Source organism: Lacerta agilis, chromosome 5 (assembly GCF_009819535.1).
Source record: "Lacerta agilis isolate rLacAgi1 chromosome 5, rLacAgi1.pri, whole genome shotgun sequence".
Taxonomy (NCBI): Eukaryota; Metazoa; Chordata; class Lepidosauria; order Squamata; family Lacertidae; genus Lacerta; species Lacerta agilis.
The window spans coordinates 53548533-53572208 of NC_046316.1; the positions used below are offsets into that span (position 1 = coordinate 53548533).

At 46.0% G+C, this 23676-nt stretch overlaps 1 protein-coding gene across 2 annotated transcripts; it reads left to right on the forward strand.

The window, feature by feature from the left end:
* Window positions 1-574: 574 nt before the first annotated feature.
* Window positions 575-18379, forward strand: SFXN3 (sideroflexin 3). 2 transcript variants are annotated; one of them, XM_033149814.1, is made up of 11 exons: window positions 575-734; window positions 4526-4692; window positions 5706-5876; window positions 6659-6757; window positions 7764-7839; window positions 8205-8290; window positions 10097-10224; window positions 11398-11447; window positions 12052-12101; window positions 13498-13545; window positions 14732-14828. In XM_033149814.1, exons 2-11 carry the CDS (start codon window positions 4529-4531, stop codon window positions 14826-14828), a joined length of 969 nt encoding a protein of 322 aa, XP_033005705.1. In that variant the 5' UTR covers window positions 575-734; window positions 4526-4528. The 2 variants fall into 2 exon arrangements, with proteins under 2 accessions (XP_033005705.1, XP_033005704.1); XM_033149813.1 differs by lacking the exon at window positions 575-734 and adding an exon at window positions 1025-1159 and having other exon boundaries at window positions 14732-18379.
* The last annotated feature ends 5297 nt before the right edge of the window (window positions 18380-23676 follow it).

Below are 23676 nucleotides of genomic sequence, written 5' to 3' on the forward strand. Positions count from 1 at the left end.
AAACAAAGCTGCCCTGATCCTCCTCCTCCGCCCCTTCCAATCACATTCTGCTGCTGGGGGGGGGGGGTGGGTCGTACAATGGCCTGTTTTAAAAAGCAGCAAAGGAAGGAAACACTCTGCACATGTTCAAGGACACTTTCCCCTAGCATCTCGCCCATTCCAGGGCCAGAGATGGGCTACTGGAAAAGCAGGCCTCAGGGCTGCACCTGGGTCCCGCTACAGGTTTCATGCTTAAAACGCGGACAGCTCCGGCCGATCGCCAGTGAGCGGGGCAGGATCTGACCCCAAAGCCTGTGTCAAGCGGCACGTAGCACGCTCTGAAGGGGAGGCGCCCACCTTGCCTGCCGGGCGAGCAGCAAAGCAGGGAAAAGGCCGGCAGCCAGAGCAGCTGGCGCCGCCGCCGCCGCCTCCTAATCCGATCCCCGCGAGGGCTGCCAGGGACAAGCCTCTCCCCTCCGCTCCTTCCACGCAGCCCCACCCCGGCCAGCTTCCCGCGCGCTCCCCTCCGCTCCGCTTCCCGGCAGCCTCAGAGGAACTGGCTAGGCCGTAGCCCTGCCTCTTGGCCGGCTCTCCCTCGCCGCCCATTGGCTCTCGCCTCGCCAGGGGGGCCGCTACGCTCGGGCGCCGTGACAAGCCAAGGAAGGGGCCGGCCTCGGGAAGCAGCCCAGCGCCGCCGTGTCACAGCCGCCGGGCGACAGGGTTGCAGCCGCCACCGCCGCCGCTCGGAGGAACAAGTGAGTTTCCTCTCGCAGGGATCGCGACCCTGCCCGGCCCTCCCCTCGCGGGGGCGGGGACGCCTCCCGGCTCCATCCTCCGCTCTGCCTCGGGGCTCCCGGCGCCAGGATCTCCCTCGCCTTCTTCCTCGCTCCACAGCCTGCGGATTACTCATCACTCGTTCCCATCTCTCTTTCTCTCTCTCTCCACCCCATGCCGCCCACTCCGCGCGCGCTTTCCCTTCCTCCTCCTCCTCCTCCTCCTTCATCCGTTTTTATGAGTCACTCCGGGGTTTTGGGTGGGGGCCCATCCGCGTCACGAGCTCATGCACGCGCCGGCGGGTGACTCTCCCTGCGCGCACCGCGTGCCCAGGGGGCTGCTGAACATCACGCCGGGATCTGGGGAGTTGGCTGGGAGGGCGGCAGGCAGAGGATGCGAGCGACAGGTAGCGGCACGTAGCGGGATACGCAGAGCTGCCCTCTCCAATCCATCTTCAGCTCCCCGGTTTCTGTGGCGGCCGGTAACCTTGAAAGACGGGAGCCTTTCTTTCTTTTTCTTTTTCTCTTTCTCTCCCTTCGCCTCAAGGTCCCAGGGTGGGTTACAACATTAAAACACAATATTAGAAAATAGAAACAACTGACAACAACTAACAACCGGAAAAATAAGGCGGTCCCTGAAATTAGATGCCCCAGGTGTCAAAGCCAGAGGCAAGAGGTGCCTCCTCAGTATCCTGTGGCAGCTGTATGATGAAGGTACTGGATGCATCTCCGTGGGATGGGGGCTCCACAGCTTAGGGGCTGCCATGGAGAATGGCCTTTCTTGGGGCACCAGCACCCCAGACTCTGAGGGTGGAGGAAGTACCAAGAGCCACCCCCCCCCCCTGCCAATCTCACACCCAGGAAGGTCTGTAGGACCGGTGAGCTTCTTTGTATGCCTCCTGTTGGACCAATGGGGATTTAAACTCTGGTTTCCCAGGTCCCAGTTGGGCATTCTAACCACTATACCACACTGGTTCCCAAGAGGACTGCAGAGAGAGATGGAAGACTTCCCTGTTTTCTTTATTTTGGGGTCTCCCCTTTGCTCGGACATGCACCTCTTCTCCTGCAGGACTGTTTTTTTTTTGGCCAGATAATATTTTTATTTTTAAAACACCAGCTTTACTTCAGAGACTTTTAACTAGTTCAAAACATCACAGCCTCATATAAGCAATTGGGCCATCACTTTTGTTGTTGTTCAGTCGTTCAGTCGTGTCCGACTCTTCGTGACCCCATGGACCAGAGCACGCCAGGCACGCCTATCCTTCACTGCCTCTCGCAGTTTGGCCAAACTCATGTTAGTAGCTTCGAGAACACTGTCCAGCCATCTCATTCTCTGTCGTCCCCTTCTCCTTGTGCCCTCCATCTTTCCCAACATCAGGGTCTTTTCTAGGGAGTCTTCTCTTCTCATGAGGTGGCCAAAGTACTGGAGCCTCAACTTCAGGATCTGTCCTTCTAGTGAGCACTCAGGCTGATTTCTTTAAGAATGGATAGGTTTGATCTTCTTGCAGTCCATGGGACTCTCAAGAGTCTCCTCCAGCACCATAATTCAAAAGCATCAATTCTTCGGCGATCAGCCTTCTTTGGGCCATCACTTAGGATCATAGAATTGTACAGTTGGACGGGACCCAAAGGGTCATCTAGTCCAACCCCCTGCAGTGCAGGAATCTCAACTAAAGAATCCCTGACAGATGACTGGCCAAGTTCTGCACGGACGGAGAGATGTGTGTGTAGAAATCCTTACTTTTTGCATGGCTGGTATGTTGCCTACTATACTTGTGCCAGGACAAACTGATCCATAAAGCATGCATAAAGCATGCTGCAATTTCAGCAGACCATTGTTAGGACCATTGCTGGTTCTGGCATCTCCAGGGTTGCCTCCCATTTTTAACCTGGCCATGTCCTATTTCTTTTATTTATTTTCTTACATCAGTAGTCAGTAGTGGCTGGTGAGGTGGTGTGTGCACTCTTCAGGAAACTTGACTTGGCGCATGGCTGCAGATTGACTCTGCCGTCATGTGCCACACGAAGCTTCCCTGTGCTGTTTCACTGGCCACTGCTGTATATAGCTCACCTTGGTTCCATGTGATCTACATGTGGTTCCTGGTGGTCAAACATCCAGGCATTGACCAGACCCATTCCTGTTTAGCTGCAGCAAGGCAGTGGCCTCATGTGCCTTCAGGGTTATATCCTGGGTTCTAGGAGAAAAGTGCTGGCATATACTTAGTGTACTCTTGGCTGTGTGCTATAGGTCCAAACTGAATGCTTGGTAGGTTATAGACACACCAAGTATATATAGACACACTCTTAGTAACTACTCGAGGATTTCAGACTTGACTATTCCTCCTAACCCAGGAATTGTGTTGATCATCCACTGTTAGTACAAGCTAAATTGATAGAAGGTCTGAGGGAGAACCCAGTGGTGTGGTTTGCTTCTTGGAAATTAAAGTAATTTGCTGCATTTTAACATAGAACTGTGTCCTCCTGCAGCTCTTTGGCCTCTTGGTAGACCAGCAGCAAGTATAGAAATCAAAAATGCTTGTGAAGCTTTTCAGTTAAAAAGGAAAGGGGAAGCGACCTCTTGATACCTTGCTGGACTCCAGATGAAATTGACTAATTTCCTTGTTCATGCCATTTTCACCCACTAATGAGAATAGAATTCAAATCCCTGAAATTTTATTAGGTTCAATCTGTATCTCTGCGTGTTCTTTGTATGCAGTCTCTGCAGGAAAGCTTCAGAGTATTTGTTCTAATAATACTGCAGATAAAGTCTTTATCGGCTTTTTATTTTTTTATTTTTGAATATTGCTGTTGTGCCTCACAGGGTTTCCATCCAAAAGGATTATTCCTTCCAGAGAGAATTTGTGAATATTGGAGGCTGACATTTTTCTTTGACGCAAGGAGTATGATGTTTGTTGTTTTAATTATTGCCTGGGTAACAGTAGGGGCACGACGAATGGGATTTAAAGGGCAACCAACATTTCCAGACGTGAATCTTGATGTGAGCCTTAGTGTTGATGTAACCTCTCTTTTAAAAAAATAAAAAAAATTTTTAGCTCAGCTTCAAGTGCTAGAAAATAAGCAACTTAAAATGTATATTGATTTACCTGTTTTTATTGTACTGGCTCAATTTTGCTTAGGCACATATCCTGCTGTGCAGAAGGCTCAAGGGTTAGGAATCTCTCTAATGGGCTGCAAAGAACCCCCCTGCGCTTAACAGGCAGGATCCCCTATGTATGCAAGGAGGAACTCAGGAGCAAAGCACCAGCACACCAGCAACTTGGGGAGTGGTGGAGATGTGAGAAGTTCACATTGTCCTTATATGCAAGTAAAAGCGAAAGTCACGCTTTCCGATGGTACGGAAGTGACCTTGTACATATCTGATAACTTCCCCAGTTTTGCTTGTTCCTGCTTTGTTGGAGAGCATTGTGTTTGAGTTCTAATGGTCTTTGAAGAGCAAACTTTCAGCACATAAGCTTGGGCCCTAAGATAAGATAACTTAATCAAGTTCATGGGAGGAATTCTTCCTGTCCCCTCCTCCCATTTGCCGCCACTCGCTTCCCTGAATGGAGGATGGAGAGAGACATTTGTATGGGTAGAAGCCTTTAACTTTGGTGTGGATGGAATTTAGCCTGCAGTATAAAGAGTCACATCCATTGCTCTGACCGCTTTTGCCTCCGGCCCCACCCACCACTGGCAATGCCAGTGCCAACACTTCTGCGTAGCCTCACAGTGACATGAATTGAGTTTGATCTCCCTCCTTTGTCTCCTTGCAGAAGATGTCTGGGGAACTGTCCTTGCACATCAACACCAAAGAGCCACGATGGGACCAGAGCAACTTCACAGGGAGAGCAAAACACTTCTTCACGGTGACAGACCCCCGCAACCTTCTGCTCTCTAGCAAGACCCTGGAAGAGGCCCGGAGGGTGATTGAGGATTACAGGTTCTCTTGTTAGTCTGGGGGTTGCTTTGGTCCTTAGAGAACGACGAGGAAGGCAGTGGTGGGGGTGAGGTGGGGAATCCTGATGTTGTGCTGTCTAGAGGGTTTTACAGCACTTGCTGTTAACGATGGAATTCAACATCCTTAGCTCTCCTCTAATTCCTGGAATTCGTAGATTCTTCTTAGCACTCTGGAGTGGCTTATTGACTTTCAGTATAGTGGCTCTGGGAAAGCATAAGCAGGGAGAACAAACTCCTAGGGAGAAAGTTACAGGTGGGTAGCCGTGTTGGTCTGCCATAGTCGAAACAAAATAGAAAATTCTTTCCAGTAGCACCTTAGAGACCAGCTGAACAAACTCAGTTGGTCTCTAAGGTGCTACTGGAAAGAATTTTCTATTTTGTTTCTCCTAGGGAGAAAGATGCACATTTAGAAGGGATGGAAAGGTGAAACTTAGAGAACACCATCATCAAGTTTATTTACATGCCACATTCCCAAAGGGTGCTCCAAGCGGCTCACAAGAACAGCAAACAAATCAATATATAGGTGCAACAAAAACATAAATATATCATAAATGCAGTCTTTTATGTTCCCATTAGCAAACAAACATATTAGTATTAACGATTCCCTCATTAGTATTAATGTCATCTCCAGTGACTACTGGCCATTTGGTGACAGAACATTAGCATAGTCCCAAACCATTGCCCTGTCTACACATCTTATTCCAAACTCAATATTTTGAATTAATCATAACATTCAAAGGAACCCATCCAAGACTATCCATAGGGCAATTAGTCCATTTGAAGGGTCTCCATTCATTTCACAGTGTATGTGAATAGAGAGTAGTGTTGAGGGGTACCTCTGGTCATTGCTAATACAACTATTCTTACCTCCCCAACCTGACCCTGCCTCTTCCTAGTACAGTGCATTGATACTTCCTGCTCCAGCAACCTCTGCAGCAAATCTACTCATTTCCCTAAACTGCCTCCAATCTTCTTTCCTTTTCTTGATTGTTTCAGAGCGGGGAAGGTGTCGCCAGGATTGACTGAGGACCAACTATGGCGGGCAAAATACATCTACGACTCAGCTTTCCACCCGGACACTGGCGAGAAGATGATCCTGATTGGGCGAATGTCGGCCCAGGTGCCCATGAACATGACCATCACTGGGTGCATGCTCACTTTCTACAGGCACGTGCACAACTTCTAAGGCCCTATTGGTGTCCGCGTGAACTGCAGCATGACAACAACCTTACATTTTAATATGTGTAGGAAGAAATGCAGCAATTTAGAGGGCTAATTTGAAGCAGTCGACAAAGGACAAATACTATATGGACAAGTACCTCTGAGGGAAATGCCAGCTTTGGGGCAGGAAGAAGGAGCAATCTAACATTGTGGCTGGGGCGGAAGAATTAACTCTACTTTCCCCCATGCCATGGACCTCACCAAGGGTTGGCATATTTCAAAAAGTGAAAATCCGGTCACAAAAGTTGTTGAGCTTTCTATTTTTAAGGAAAATCGACACTGCCGACAAGGGTTGCCATACATCTGGATTTTCCCAGACATTTTAGCAATTTCTGCCTGGACACTGCTTCCGACTGCAATATCCTGGCTATATCTGGGAAATCCTGGACGTATGGCAACCCTACCACACCCAAATTGCCCCCTATCATCAGCTAGTTTTAATGAAATAAAAAAGACAGAGATCTGTTCATGGATTTCCTGTGTTGGATGTATGGTAGTTTGGCCCTAAATCTGAAGGAGAGGGGAAGTGCTATGTATGGGGTGGAACAGCGGCATTGAAACTGCATGCATACCTCACTGAGTGCTTGTGTGTGTGTGTGGGGGGGGGGCTGCAAGAAGCACACATCAAATCAGTTCATAGAGCTTGTTCGCTACTTCTTTGAGAATTAGCCTAACATTCTGGTTTTTGTCATGTTTATGGGAGCCCTGACTTTGCTCTTTCCTTGCAGAACAACACCTGCTGTTCTGTTCTGGCAATGGGTGAACCAGTCATTCAACGCCATTGTCAACTACACTAACCGGAGTGGAGATGCTCCCTTAACCGTCAGGTAAGAAGACACTGAGTACTGCCCAAGAGCCCTGGAAACAAATGCAGACATACTTGTGGGAAATTGCACCAGAGGGGCATGGGTTTGCCTGATACCACTACAGGAGCTGCCTCTTCAGGGTAGCTTTTCAGGACTCATGCCTGCCAAGGAAGCAGATCATCAGGCCCAGAAAATTCTGCTCCCTCATCCCAGATGGCCATGGGTGTGGACTCGGATTATTCCACATGTGCTTAGGAGCTCCTTCCTAATTACATTTCAAATGGAAACCATGACAAAACATTGCACTGAGGGGCACTCCTATTCAAGGTGGCAGCCAATCAGCCATGCCCCTTTTCAGGATACTCTATTTCATCCTCCTTCCCACCTGTTTCTCTGCCCCCTACAACAGTCAGCATTCTATTGCTAGTGAGCATTGCTCAGTCCTCACTGAGCTATGTTTGAGTTCCTTCCCTTCGGTTCATTATTTCCCTTAAGTTTTCTTTTGAACTTCTGCAAAACTTGAGATTCCCCCAAGTCTGCTGATACCTCCCTTTTGTGCGTGAATGGGTGCCATTTTTGGTGGGTGGGGATCCACACTGGGAGAATGAATTCACTCTTAGCCTTTTCCCATTGTAAATCCTAGGAAAACACATGGGAGCTAATTCTTCAAAGTGGTGTGCCTAGGAAGCAGTGGTAGCCCCATTTTGGGGGGTCAAGAGGAGAGGATTGCAGGGGCTGGGCTTTCCAGGAGTCATGGAGGGAAAGCTTGAAGTCAAAAGCAAGGTAGACCATGATGGAGACCTCCTGTGCAGAAATGGGTAGGGAATGAGGCAAGAAGGAACACTGGCAGTGCTAGGAAAGGTGGTGAAGATGTGTGACTGCTTTGTCTTGGTGGGGATTTTTAATGGTGGGAAATAGAAATGTTCCTGCATGTCCCACCCATTGAGTACCTTTCCCAGGGGCTGGGACTAGACAGGAGGAAGTTGAGAGTATCTTAGCCTCACCTGGTTGCCTGCTTCCTTTACAGCCAGCTGGGCACTGCCTACGTCAGTGCTACCACGGGAGCTGTGGTCACAGCACTGGGCCTCAAGTCCCTCACCAAGGTAACAGACTCACCGGCTGTGTGTGCTCTGGCACTGCAAATGCCTGTTCTTTGAGATTAGGGTGTCACACTTTGGTGTTATAAACAAGACCTTGCATAGGACAAGTGGCTCTCTTTCCGTATTTGGTTATCAGCATTCCCTGGCCACTGAGCATGCTCAGCACTCACTGAGATGTTTGGAAAGGATTTCTTCTGCAAATCTTTGGTTCCTCTTCCTGTTTCCTCTTTACATCAGTCAGGCCTGTGCAAGGGGGGTGGGCAGCTGGGTACACTTTCCCTGGGCCTATTCATCCTTCTGTTAATTCAAACCATAACATATGCCTCCTCTCTCTTTCTCTTTCTCTTTCAACCCTTCCACCTCGGTAGCATCTTCCACCCATCATTGGACGCTATGTGCCTTTTGCAGCTGTGGCAGCGGCTAACTGTATCAACATACCATTAATGAGGCAGAGGTAAGATAGGGCTGCATGGTGGGGAGAGGGTAGGAACCTAGGAAGATAGCTTACACTGAGTCGATCTAGTACAGTATTGGGCCATCTAGCTCAGTATTGTCTGCACTGACTGGCAGGGTCTCTCCTGGGTTTCAAAGAAGGGGAGCTTCCTATCCCTGCCTGGAGACACCAATGACCTTTTGCCCCAGCAAAGCACGTACTCTGACACTGAAACATATCCTACCCTCCTGGAAAGGGGAAACCAAAGATAAGGTCCTGGCCATTTCTTGCTAGTAAAGGTAAAGGTACTACTGACCATTAGGTCCAGTCGCAGACGTCTGGGGTTGCGGCGCTCATCTCGCTTTATTGGGCAAGGGAGCTGGCGTACAGCTTCCGGGTCATGTGGCTAGCATGACTAAGCCGCTTCTGGCGAGCCAGAGCAATGCACAGAAAGGCCGTTTACCTTCCTGCCGGAGTGGTACCTATTTATCTACTTGCACTTTGACGTGCTTTCGAACTTCTAGGTTCGAAAAAAACTTGCTAGTAGCATGTTCTAAATTACTGCACCCCTGGGAATCTTTTCTCAGTCTTCTGACCTTGAAAGTATGAGCTGTTCACAGCTATGATAATATACGGAATCCACAATAACTGGCATCAGGCTAACAGCATAGCAGAGGACTTTGCCGTTATAGATCTATGAAGGGTGGGGGGACTTGGAACATAGTAAAAAGTAATACCAGATTGCGTAAGGGGAACCACCACCACCACCCCCAGAATGAAGAAAGAAGCTTTCTAGCTATTTAGAAAGCAACGTCTACATTTCTGTGATAAGTTTGCTACTGTAGTTGAGAATATAGTTCCTTTTATTTATTTGTATCCCATCTTTTCCCACTTGGTAATTCAAGGCAATATGCAAAGGTCTCCCATCCAGGCACCTACCAGACCGAGACCTGCTTAGCTTTATGAAGATTGCTGCATCATGTGCCAGAGCCGGGGTAGAGAGCCAGGGTTTTAAAGTACAGTGGTACCTCGCTAGACGAATGCCTCGCTAGACGAAAAACTCGCTAGACGAAAGGCATTCGCTAACGAAAGGGTGACTCGCAAGACGAATTTCCCTATGGGCTTGCCTCGCAAGACGAAAATTTCAATGCATTCCTATGGGAATTAAATTCCTATGCATTCCTATGGTCGTGCTTCGCAAGACGAATTTTTCGCAAGACGAAACGACTCGCAGAACGAATTAATTTCGTCTTGCGAGGCACCACTGTAGGTGGAAGATGTTGGAGAGGAGGCAACATAATGAAGAGTAGAGAAAAAGTGTAATGAAGAGTGGAGCCACAGGTCTCACTGCACATTAATTCTGTGTACACACCTGCCACTTTGCACAGTGCACATACAATGCATTTAATGGTGTATTATGCCTGCAGAATCTCCTGATTTGCCTTGTCCTCATGTCTGAACAGTGTCTGCTGTTGTGATGTTTATGTGGTTTTGGTTCGTGGGGAGTGGTCAGGTGGGATGATGTGATGGAGCTACTCCACATTGTTTCGTGGTCCTATACCACATTGTTCCAGACCATCCTTTTTTGGAGATCCAGCAGGACAGATGTGGTCCTGTGCTGGCTGGGATTTGTAGTCCAAAACAACATCTGGAGAGCAGCACGCTGGTGAAGCCTAGTTTAATACTTGTGTTCCTGGTCTAGAAAGACAGGAAGCACAGGCAACTAGGACTCGGAAGAATTGCTGCATTTCTGGCAGCAAGAGAAACAAGAGGCTGAAAATGACAATAAAGGGTTGTATTATTTTTCCCCCTTAACCATTTTTACAGGGAGCTAAAGCTTGGTATCCCCATTACAGATGAGAATGGAAATCGGTTGGGTGAGTCAAAGGCAGCTGCTCAGCAAGCCATTGCACAGGTGGTGGTGTCTCGAATTGGCATGGCTGCACCTGCCATGGGTAAGTAGCTACTGCATTGGCAGTGGCCCTTGGCTAGAGCAGAAGCAAATATATGAAGTTCCAACTTTGCCAATAAGGGATGATGTGTTGTTTTATGGGTGGAAATGTGAATGATTTTGGTTTGCTGACCTCTCTCAATTTTTTGGGGTAAGATTCAGATATGAAATATTATAAACTGAGGAGTGTTTCTTATTAACTATTAATTAATTTGGATGCTTGATGTGCATTGGGAGGCTCAGTGGCAGGGCACATGTTTGCATGTAGCAGGGCCCAGGTTAAACCTTTGGCACTTTTAATTTAAAAGGGCCCTGAGATCTACTGATGGAGGTCGGTACAGTGGTGTCTGGGGGTGCCAGGGGGACCATTGTCCCAGGCGCACAATTGGGGAGGTGTGAACCAGGCCCCCACCCCCTCAGAGATCCGGCGCTTGAGTGCCCGCCTGTCGGCAGAGGCTGGGGAGCACAGAGGGTGAAGAATACCCTTTGTGCCCTATGCCCCGATTTGAGCATTCACAGATTGCCTGGAGAATATTTGACATCAAAATTAAGCATTTTGAAGAGCCCATTAATTTTAGTTCTGCTTTTGGTGCATACATGCTGAAAGGTTCTAGCGAGGTAGAAATCCTGTTTAAGTTGTTGGCATTTGCAGGGCAAAAACAAAATGACAATCTGGGCTGCCTTTGCATGGCAGTTTATTCCATTCTCATGACTTTTCCCTAACTTCTAAGTTCTGCATTATATTTGAGCTTTCACATGATGTAAGATGTAGTGGAACATAGTGCAAGTTAAGTGCTCTTTTCCCTGTTTGCAAATAATATGGAAACCAGTGCTAAACTTGTACTGTATTCCACTATAGTTCTGGAAGTGGATTTTGCATCGTGTGAAAGCATCAATATAATGTGGAAATTATCAATTAGGGAAACGTCATGAAAACGAAATAAACTTCCATGTGAATGCAGCCATAAATCAAATTCCATTGCCAGTTGGGACACCTCTGAGCTTTTAAGTTTGTGAACTACTCATTGTGATGTTAGTTTCAGAGTATCCTCAATGGATTCCAGGAAATCCTAGAGAAATAAAACAACAACAACCCTAAAACAGATCCAAAACGTGCAGGAGACATTTGGCTGGCTGGGTGTGTCTTTAATATTCTCCTTCCTTGTTTTCCTTATAGCCATCCCTCCTGTGATCATGAACGCGCTAGAGAAGAGAGCATTTCTGAAGGTAGGTCCTTTTGGATCTTAGTTCAGCTCCCAAGCCTCCATTCCTATAAGCTGAAAAGGATGTGGTTGCTTTCCTGATATGAGCCATAGTTGTGTGTGTGTGTGTGTGTTCAGCTTACTTCTCATCCCTTGTGAACAGGAGAGGGTTATTGCCCTCGTGTCCTAGTTGTGGTCTTCCCAAGGGCATTCAGTTGGTCACTCTGCAAACAGAATGCTAGATTAGATAGGCCTTTGGGTTGATCCAGCAGGGCTCTTCTTACGTTGGTCAGGAAGGGGAGTTTAATTTCTTAGAAGGTGTATTGACTGCCATCTTGGAAATGCTAGGGTCAATTGTTGACAGTTACAAAAAATATTCAAGGCTTCTTAAGCGGGGATGGCTAACCCTTGGCTCTCTAGATGTTGCCATCATCCCTGACCATTGACCATGCTAGCTGAGACTGATGGGTGTTGTAGTTTAGCATTATTTGGAGTGCCACATAGGACTTCCCCCAAGAAATGTATGAGTGCTCCTGCTGGGTAAATGGCTGCACCTCTGTAAAAAACAAGCTGCTTTGGAAACGGATGTAGATACTGAGCATGGACCAACGCCTTGTGTTTCCTTCCAGCGGTACCCTTGGATGAATGCTCCTTTGCAGGTTGGGCTGGTGGGCCTGTGGTAAGTACGCTTCTTCCCTTGTGCAAATGGGAGTATTGTATGTCAGGAGGAGAGAACAGGTTGCCAGAGCTCTCTGAGAAGAATGTCAGTGCAAACCATGGTCACATTCACACTGTATGTTTATAAAGTGCCATGATACCACTTTTAACAGTCACGGCTTCCCCCAAGGGATTATGGGAACTGTAGTTAGTTTACAGTGCTGAGAGTTTGTTAGGAGGCCCCTATCCCCCCCCCCCCCAATTTTCAGAGTTTCCTGTGAAGAGGAATTGAATGTTAAATCACTTAGGGGGCTGTAGCTCTGTGTGCACAGCAGGGATCTCCTAACAACTTAACCAACCCTTAACGAACTACAGTTCCCAGAATACTTGGGGAAAGCCATGGCTGTTTAAAGTGATATCATAGCGCTTTAAATTTATGGTGTGAATCGGGCCAGTGTGGGGAAGTAGGGTGCCTATGACTGGGGAGGCTCAGGTTCAAATCCTCTCTCAGCCAGGAAACTCACTTTCTCTCAGACCAACCTGGTTGTGGAGGCTAAAATTGGGGGTGGCTGGTTGGGGCATGATGACCTAGGAGCCTTGAGCTCCTGGGAGGAAAGACAAGACAAGCATGGAATAAATAAATAATAAAGAAACACAGCTTTTGACTAGAACCAGATAGCACTTGGCTTACAGGAGCAAGTGAGGTAATCTTCTGAGATGGTATGATTGTGGGAATCAGGCATGGGGATCCACATTCCATGGCCCTTCTGGATTTTCTTCCCTGGCAACTGTGACTTGACCTTTAGGCTGATCAGAAATCCCACCAGTTCCTATCAATGTATGTCAGTTTGAAGGTGTGGAAATTTCTGAGTGGCAACCTGTTCCATTCTGAATATTTCAACTTTTGTGGGTCACCCCCCCCAAGCCCCATTGAAATGACAATAACATGGTACCCAGCTTATTTGTAATGGATCAGGCAAGGTAGCTTTCATGACATAGTGCTATTCCTTTTAGAAATTTGACTAGATCCCCATTCCAGGAAAATGGGTTGGGGGCCCTGAAGAGGCATTAGGGCACCCTTTGCCAACCTGGCGCCCTCCAGATGTTTTTGACTATCAGTTGTAGTTGTGAGTTGTAGTCCAAAACATCTGGAGAGCTCCAGGTTGGTGAAGGAGGCACAAGAGAAAAGCTTTGATTGGGATGCAAGATACTGCACTCCATGGTGTGTTGTTCGGCACCCACAATTCTGACTGTGAGCGAGAAACAGCCTATACCCCCAAGACATAGAGCAACATAGAACATTGCCATTGCCACCCCCAGGGGTTGGTGGGAGGGGGGTGAGGGTTATTTCCCCCCAGAGTGACTCCCTTACCCGTCCTCCAAGGCAGAAGTGACTCCTCCTGTCTTTGTTCTTCCAGTTTGGTGTTTGCTACCCCCCTTTGCTGTGCACTCTTCCCCCAGAAAAGGTAAGCATGCCATTGCATGTTATGTTCTATGAGAGTGGTTCCCAATTGAGGGTTCACCCACCCAGGGTGTTTGTAGCACATACCCATCAACTGTCTGGGACATCCCATTTTGGGGGGCTGTGCTCTCGCACATGGGTCACATAGACCAGGGGTCAGCAGACTTTTTCAGCAGGGGGCTGGTCCACTGTTCCTCAGACCTTGTGGGGGGCCGGACTATATTTTGAAAAAAATATATGAACGAATGCCTATGCCCCACAAATAACCCAGAGGTGCATTTTAAATAAAAGCACACATTCTACTCATGTAAAAACACGTTGATTCCTGGGCCGTCCGCGGGCCACATTTAGAAGGCGATTGGGCCGCATCCGGCCCCCGGGCCTTAGTTTGGGGACCCCTGACATAGACCTTAATGGACCTGTTAGTCATGTTCATTAACTTCAGGCAGTCTACTCTGAGTAGACCTAGCACTGAATGCAAGCCTCGGTGCTGCTGAATCTGTATACTTTTGAATGGGAAATTCCTCATAAGCTGTTTCTTTCCTTTTCTTTCCTTTTATATTTTGCTGTCCAAAGTCAACATTTTCACAACTTTCAATTCAAAATTTGAAAAGTTTGTTTTTTTAGCTTGTTTTTGCCAGGGTATGTGGGGGAAGAAGCATTATTTTGAAAAACATGGCCTTTTTAATGTTTGTGTTGTTGTGGTTTTCATGCCATGCTGGTGTGTTACAGTCTTGAAGCCTGATCCTGTCTTAAGTGTAGAAGCAATCCTATATTCTTTAGGAGTCACAGATGTTTCCCCTTTCTGCTGTAAGATATGTTGTTGGGAGGTTTTCAAATGTGGGCAATGTCACAGTTGGGGGAATGCCACACAGTGTGGGAAAGAGAACCCCACATGAAGTTTGAAGAAGACACCTCTAGACAGCACATGCTTGGGACCTAGTTTCTCCTTCAGCGACTGTGGTGTTCTCCAGAAGCATACATGGTGGACACACTGTAAGCATTTCTTTCCCATAATATACAGATTAGCCTACCACTGATTTAAAACATGACATGGGAGGGCATAGCCCATTTTTCAGAGAATGGCTGTGCGCCTCTTGAGTTAGCCCTGCCCCATAACTTTGCTTTCCATTTCCTACTCTTTCCTTTGCCCTAAGAACTAGAAACACCTCTTGTTTTCCTTTTTCCAGCTCAATGCGGGTGAGCCGCCTGGAACCTGAAGTCCAAGCTCTGATCAGGGAGAAAAACTCTGACATTGAGGTGGTCTACTTTAATAAAGGGCTTTGAGAGAGGCTTCCTCGTGCTACCCTGGTATGGAGTAAAAGAACAGGAAGAAGTGGAAGAACCAGGGATCCGGTGCTCCTGAGGAGGAATTTACACTTTGTAATAGTATAATCCCTTTTATATGCTGCTTTCTTATTGGCTGTCAAGTCATGGCAGGTCCTATGTGTATGATATAACCTTCCTGAATTCAGGTGAACCCTAGGGTAGATTGTAACGTGGCAGTGTGGCTGTTGCAGTGATGTGCGTTCATACTCTGAACAAAGCAGAAACATTCCAGTGATGACGCATTTGGGTTTCAGGAGCAAAGAAGCCCTTAAACCTAAATCCTTACATTACACATAGTTCTACAGTGGTAGGTGTACAGGTGTGTATGTATGTGCACTATAATCTTAATGATGTATTATCCCAAGAATGATAACCTTGATAAATGTTTGGGGAGAGGAGAAATCCATGGGACACCTGAGAATCAGTTGGTACACGGAAGGCAACTTGCTGTCCTGGTTAGTTGGAATTTCATGTATTCAGAGGTAAAGGAGATCATGCTCCCACGCAAGAGCATTATGTGTTTTTGCAATACCTACGTTCTCGAGATGTTTTTTTTTTCCCTCTCCAGACAACCTTTGTTTTTGCAACCAAAACATGTTTTTCCAAGAACCTCTTGAGTTCTCTTGCTGTTCTGATACTTTGCTGATAAGAGAAATGTACGAGAATGACGGTAGTGCAGCCTTGAAACTGCAAAACCCATGATGCAGAGTGAGCGCAAGTCAAATAAGCGCACTGCTTCCTACTTATGGAAGCAAGCAATTGACCCTATTGAGTGAGCAGGAAACCACTAAAATTCAAACAGGTTGGTGGATTTTCTATCAGCAGTCCTCTATTCGGAGGTGAGCACGTGCTTCGAAGATGAAGCAAAGACCTGATGTTTGCATAATTACGTTATGGGAGATAGGATCATGGAAATCAGCTGATGCTAACATGCCCTTTATCTGCCCCTTGGAAACCACAGAATTTCACATAAAGTGGGAAGGGATGTGTCTATATATGTAGAGGCTTCACCCCTTATGTTTTGCTTAGCTGTTTTAGCATAACCACAGCGATATATTGTGCAGTTGCATAGCTTGTTTGAAGGCCTGGGGCAATTGATAGGGATGGCATCCAAATGGAACATCACTTCTGCCAGCTTCATTGGACCAGGTGAGGGTTGTGAAAGCAGCAACCCCATGCTCATGGGACCTGATGGTTTCACCCCCCAAACCGAGAAAGAAATCTGTTCTGCTTAAGCCTTTCCACACACTCACTCCCCCAAACCTTTCATTAATACCATGGGTGGTATCCAACTAAGTGGTTCCACTGGTGCAAGCATTTTAAGAACAATACAAGCCTACTGGATCAAGCCAATGGCCTGGTGCCCAGCATCCTATTCTCATAGTTGCTGACAAATGCCTGTGGGGAGCCTGCAAGCAGGGCATGAGCCTAACAGCACTCTGCCCATCTGGGTTTCCCAGCAACTGGTATTCAGAGGTATAATGTCTGACAGTGGAGCTGGAACATACTTGTTGCTGTGCAAAGGAACTTCTGCTCCCTCTCCTCTTCCTGTGTGTCCCCCGTCCCCTGAATCTGTCCTAGGGGTTCCCAACCCTCAAGAGAGAATGGAGGGGGCCTTGGGGGCACATGGAGAGGGAAGAGCAACATGAAGAATTCTGTTGCGCAAGTAGAAATCTCTCCATTTAGTTGGAGAATTCCTAACACCCCTAAAAAAAAATTCTAAGCCCATACCCTGTTGCTCCAAGTGAATACTTACTTGGGTGAATTTGTCAGGTAGAAAATGGTCACACCTACCTGAGAGCATAAATGACTATTTTTGGTGCATGTGGCTGTGGCTGAATAGTGGTACACATAAGTATCTCTCCTTTATCTGGACCTGTACTTTACCAGAACAGTTGAGACAACCACTCTGAGGTTTTGTTTCATTTTTACAATCAAGCAGTACATAAATCTTACAAAATAAATAAAATAATAAATTATGTGCCGGCATTTGGGAAGGTGTGTCTGCACAAAAGCTCTTGGGTATCTGGTTTGATGCTTTACTTGCTAAAGCAGTATTCAATACTCACGAGTGTGCGCTAACCACAAGGTTTGGTTTGGACCCTGATTCAGCGCTTTGGAAATTACTCCAGTTTGGCTCAGACAGTTTGAAGGCTGCCTGGTTCATCTTGGCACCGTATCAGAATACTGATCTGGGAAAAGCTGAAGCTTTGTGCCTCCCCATTGGCTGTCATGAGGAAATTAACAAATTATTATAGCCTCTTTTCATTTGACAGAGTTGTATGCAATTTGCAAGCATAGCAAACCCTTTGGACTGGAAGAGGCCTGCCATAATTCCAGTCAAAAAGGTGCAGGTTTGTTTGTGCTAGATTCTTCCACCCTCTTCCCACCTTGGCTTTCTTCTTAAATGGAAAGCTTGAGGAGAGATGTTGCCATTTGTTTTTTTGTTTTTTTGCAAACACACTTTTTGCGGTCCTGTTTTGGCTCGTGAGTGTCAGAATTGCTCAGAAGATTTTCGGAGGACCTAGATTCAGTTTGAGGTGGTCCAGAGAGAGCCAGCTTTACTGTGGACAAACCGGACTCTCTCTGAATCAACATTTGCTCCTAATAAAGAAAGTAATGTGGGCAGAAGGTTTTCTGCAGTATTACCCTGTGTTGATTATGGTACCTGCATTGTAACCCTACAATTCCTTCTGTCTGCCATGTAGACTTAACTGGTCAGTGCTAGGATCAGATTTGTGTGTAGTGATCAGGTGCACCGAATCAGCGCATCCATAAGATAAGAGTCTTTGGGTGGATTTGACCTCTAAAAATTCTCTTCGCTGATGGTCTGAAGGGATAAAATGCTCTACAGCAATGTCCATCCCTGTAGTTCATGCTGTTGCATATTCTGCACAATCTAGCATCAGATTCCATTTGCTCAGAACATTTAGTTCAATGTCATTTTTGCCGTTGACTTCAGCAGCAGCAGCAGCAGCAGCAGCAGCAGGGTCCATAGCAATTATTTGACCTAAGCAACACACACAGAGAACTAAATTGGAACCAGTGTGTGTGATGGCACATGTTTGCCTGCAAAGTAGAATAAAGAACTGCCAGAACTGCCTTCTCCAAAGGTGGATGAAGGTCAGTGGCTTAATCCAGTTTTATGTACTTTTTATCCCTAGAGCAAATCATTTATTTTAATCTGAGGAGAACCGCCTGGGTTTGCATGCTTGCTTCCTTTGTTAAATGTCATCTTTGCTGGAGCCTCAGATTTCCATCAGAGGTTACTATATATGCTCTTTATCACACTCTTAATGAGACCTCATCTGATCCAACTCTTACAAGCTTAAAATGGTTTGAGTCAGCTTATTTTTCTTTTACTGTGTTGGGTTATGCTTGAGGCTTATTTTACCAAATGTAAAGCAATGTCTCCGCGCAGGAATCCTCATTGATTCCATGTTATACCTCTTGTATAGCTTTAAATAAGACAACTGTTTCCAAATAAAGAATATAATTTCTGTTTCTTGCACATGTCTTTGCTGTTTTCTTGAACTGACAGGTTAAATGCATTCCTGTGTTTGTTGCTCATATAACAACAGATTTTAATGCAGAGTTTTGTTTTAAGGAAATGTGACCAAAATTACTCTTACTGGCGATGAAGGCAAAAAGCTTCCCGCTAACTTCCAAGTGTGGGTCCCCTAATTCCCACCCGCATTCTTCAGAGGTTAATCCTTTTATGATTACAGTGATTATTCCTGTTCATGGAAGGGCTATGCTGTCATTTGAGCAAAGAAATCAGCATACTCTCCAAGATGTGTCCCACATTCAGGGCCTTTTTTACCTTACAAAATTCCTACACAAAAGACAACCTGTATGTAGCGTGATTTATTTTGAGAGCACTTAAATGTTACTAAGCGCTGTGCAAAGCTAATTTAAAATCGCAGGGGCCTCCTTGCAGGCCTATAACCTTAGAGCTTTCTGATGTACCAAGCAGCAAAAAGTGGGAGAGCGAATGTGATCTAGACAAGAAGGGAAAGGAAACAAAAAAGTTGTGCATGTGTTAGGGGGTTGTGGGCCACTTTTGAGCTCCCACTGCGTGTACAAACAGCAAAAACTCAATGTGTGATAACCATGCATGACAATCTACATATTTCTTCCACAGCAGATGAAGCACATACAGTGATACCTCGGGTTAAGACTTCGTTAATTCGTTCCGGAGGTCCGTTCTTAATCTGAAACTGTTCTTAACCTGAAGCACCACTTTAGCTAATGGGGCCTCCCGCTGCCACTGCGCCGCCAGAGTACGATTTCTGTTCTTATCCTGAAGCAAAGTTCTTAACCTGAAGCGTTATTTCTGGGTTAGCGGAGTCTGTAGCCTGAAGTGTCTGTAACCTGAAGCGTCTGTAACCTGAGGTACCACTGTACTGAAGAATACTTAGGCCCTGATCTAGAAGTCTTTTGACTGAAGATCAAACATGGGAACTTACATGTTCTCAAAGCATGTATTTGTATCACTGAGGAATTGTGTGCTCAGGGCTTGTCACTTCCTGCAGGGATGTACATACTTCAGGCTTGCAGAATCCTCTTTGGTTTTTTCTTTTTGTTTTTTACTAGAGATTCACCAACCAGAGTCTGTTTGTAAAAGACATACACTTGGAATGAAAGCCTTCTGAGCCTTGGAATTTGTTTTGAATACCAGAATGGAATGAAGCTTGCAGTTCTTCTGCACAAAAATCCGCTCCCAGTTACCCCAGTCTTCCTTCATTTCATTACTATGTATGTTTGCGTGTGTGAGAGAGAGAAAGAGTGATTTTGTTGCTGCTATTGTAAACTGATTTGGAATCGGAAATCGTTGCCATTCTACAGCAGATCGCCCAGAGTTCTATCAGTTGATCCAGATCTTTCTTCCCACCTCTGAGCAATAGTGACTTAACTAAGAGAACCAAGTCTCTGGCCAACATTGGACATATATTTGTGACATATGAAAAACCCACTTGGACAACATGCCCTGACTTGAGTGAGAGAAGGATTGAGCCCAAAGCCAAGGAAGAGGGGCAGGTGCTGCCTGCAGAGGCTCTCATCCCCATCTGCTTGCCATGTGAGCCCCCTGCCCTGTTCCCTCCCGCCCCCTCCAGCTTAGCATATTGCACGGATGGATCTGGGATGAGCCATCAATCAATGGCTGATAAATAATGTAGGAGTCTGCGGTGCAATAAGACTTGTCAATTGCAAAGCTGCCCTCATAAATTAAAGATGAAAAGGTACAAGGCTCTTGCCAGAAAAATGAAGACAAATTTTTAATAGCTTGCCAAGATGCAGCGAGATGGAATGCTCAAGAAAAATGAATTACGTTTTTATTATGTGTTTTATTATGCTGTAATGAGCGGGATTAGTTGAGAAAACAATACATTTCTAATGCATCTGAGTGGAAGGAGAACCCCAGGCACACTTTTGCAACCCTCCCCTCGCTTTACCTCTTCATGCAGACAATCTGAGCATATCCCACGGAACTTTCAGCGAAAGGGAAACTTGCTCTGACATGGGAGCAGATTGGGGAAAAAGTTTGGGGTGGTGGAGGGTCATTTTTGATGGAATGGGATAGTAAACTGGGTCCCAGGCTACACAATTGCCATGCAGAGGTCAACAGGTAGAAAGCAGTGGCGGAAGATGTAGCTGGGGAAATAAATAAATACTTGAGGCCTGTAGCCAAATACTTGACTGACTATGCAAAAGCAATATGCGACAATTCCATTTGAAGTTCATGCTATGCACACCTCACTAGTGATTTTCTCATTCCCCACACTCCATTCATTCCTATGAACCAGTGTTCTTCAGTCTTAGGTCCTCGGATGTTGTTGGACTACAATTCCCATCATTCTTGACTAAGCTGACTGAGGATAATGGGAGTCCATCAACATCTGGTGACCCAAGATTGAAAACCACTGCTCTGGACCATTTTCTAAGCCCGCTCTTTGTCTCGCCACACGGCCTTCCCATGCCCTCTGCTTCTTCCTTTTCAAGGTCACTGCAATGCTCTGCCTCCTTCCTGCAACCTTTGTGTCTGTCTCTTTGCTGTCTCTTCAGTCAATGGCTGCCAGAAATCTCTGCCCGCCTCCCTCTCTGTAACTTTAGGACAACTCAGCCACTCAGTGCTAGAGGGTTCATCTCCATCAACCTTCGGAAAACCCCATCAGTGTATGAGACATACAAGTACATAACTTCCAGAACAGCTGTGTTCTTTTTGGATCCACAGAGTAAATACCCCTCCTATAAAAACCAGTTTACGAGCTTTGCAGAATCCCACAGAGCACTCATACGTGATTAGAGACCCTCGAATTAATAAACTCACTTAATGCCACTTCTTAGTACAGCTCTCATAATGTTCCAGGAAAGGTCAGATAAACTGAAATGTACTGAGAGAAAAACAATCTGAAGTCACTCAAGTGGGAGGCTGTTTATGTAAAACAAGGTTCAAATAAATGTGAATTGCAAACTGCAGGAAACGGCATTTTACATCATGAGTAGACTTATTACTTGATGTAGTCTACCTCCAGACTGGCACCATTTTGTGGGAAGGATTCCATTGCATACCAGAAAGTTATCTTTGTACTGTTACAAAGTGGATTAAAGTGCTGCTATGTTCTGATGCAAGAAATTCCTTTTTTAATGGACTTCTGGTTAGGAAAGTGATGGGAAAATACACTAAAAACTTTATGATAACAATTGATTGGTAGGAAGATGTATAAGCTCTCATCAAACAAACTGGGATGAATGCTCATTGTCATATGGCCTTCCTGCAAACAAATGAGAACGAATGTTCAGTAAAGAATGGGCATCATACAATTTCTGCACATGTTTTATGCAAGCAAATCAGAATGACTTCTCTCCACATTAAATGGAAGGTGCCCTTTGCGTTCTCTCATGTGCAGCACCCCTGATCCTTGAGGTTCCTGCCAAACCTCAGTTCAAAGAACCAATTGTGACTGGGGAGGCGTAGCCAGGGGAACAGTCCACTCTTTAAGCATAACGTCACAACTTTGGCAGTTATAGGCCTTGGGCGGAATCCTTTAGTCTATCTTCCCTAAATGGGGGTGTGTGAAGCGGTGACCCCCCCCCCCCCCCGCAGCAGCAATCCCAAAGGGTTCCCCATTAAAGGGGTTGTGTTGAGGGGAGTCGCTGGCCATACTCTGAAAGGTTGTCAGTGCACTCCCCTGTGTTGTGGTGAAATGGGGGATGGGACATATGTCTTCCAGAGCCAGCCCAATCTCCAGATTGGATAACCTTGATGTGCCCCAGATCCCTGGCTGGGGACTGGGAGGGCTAAATGCCCAATGCCTAAGCCAAGGTCTTCCTACGTCTGAAAATTTAATAAAGTTGTGGTCAATTTTAATCCCATAACACGTCACAAGTCATTATTCCACCCGGGTGTCGCCTAGGGTCAGGGGGGCCTCCGCCTGGGCACACAATGAATGTTCAATCAACAGGTCATCTGGAGGAGCCCCAAGAAACTGCAGTAAAATGCGCCAAGACACCCCTTCCCAATATTGAAGGAATCATAATACACCTGTTGCTATAATTATATGTATGTATGTACAGCTTGACTCATCTAGGGAGAGCTATGGGGTAGAATTTCAGTTTGGTTCTGATTTTAATGCAAACCTATCTAATTTGTACTTTTAAAAACAATATGTTCCCTAAAAGGCAGCCTATCCTTTGGAATTTGTGCAACTCTGAATTTTGTGAAGCTGAACTCCAACCGAATAATGTATAAACAAATGTGTCTATTGGGGGGGGTAAACGTGCATTAAAAAATCATATATTAGTGAAACTGGCATATACAATGTGTTATATTAAGGAAGATCGCTTGCAAAAGATGTGTACATCTGGCAAAATTGCATCCAAAAGTGCTACATTCTGACACATTTGAGGGAAAGGCTGAAAGACGAGGCACACTTAGCCTATAAAGGAGAAATCTAAAAATCCTCCTCTGATTCCACTTGTTTTATTACGTATTTGTTTATTTAAAACATTTATAAGCCTCTTGATGTAGTATATGTTTAAAATCCCTACATAATTGCTGCTATGTAATTGTTCCCAGAGGCTATTCAGCCAGATTTCAACTTCTCCCAGCAATAGTGTTCTGATTTTGAAGTAATTAGCAAGAAAGTACTGTAAAAGGTTTGTTACTGTCTGTCAGAGAAGTGACAAAGTGAAAATAGTAAATCAAAGAGGAGGAGTATGCAGAGGGAATGGAAGGGGACCAAATGGAACTGCCTGTACATGCCCTACTGTACATGCACGAGGAACATCTGTGGAACAAAATAAGGAACCACCTGCCCTGGTTTAAAGGCAGTGTAGGGTAGTTCCACAAGCCCCAAACTATTTTTTTTTCTCTCTGTGAGAACTCTCTCGAAATCTCCTTGCATACAGCTAGTGCTCTACAAGGAAAAGCACACCAAACTTCCCTTTCTGCTTGCCCCACTATTCTGCCCCCAGACAAACGTATTACCATTTCCCGTTTCCTCCCCTTTCTAGCCTCATTAGTGGGTTCTCTTTCTCACCTGCTGTAATCTATTACCTCCTTCTCCTTGCCTCTCCCAGGGATCCCAGCGCTTGGTTATGATTAAGCAGGCCATTAAGTGGAGAGTGTTTTTACCTTTAGGGCTGGATCGTCTGCTATCTAACTTCTCAATTAGTATTTTGGAAAACGTCAACCAAGATTAATAGTTGCATTGCTCCGGGACAGGGTAAATGAAGACTGGGAGAGGCAGGTTGCAACTGGCAGAAATGTGGTTGGCATGGAGGCGAACTCCTGCCAGGAAAG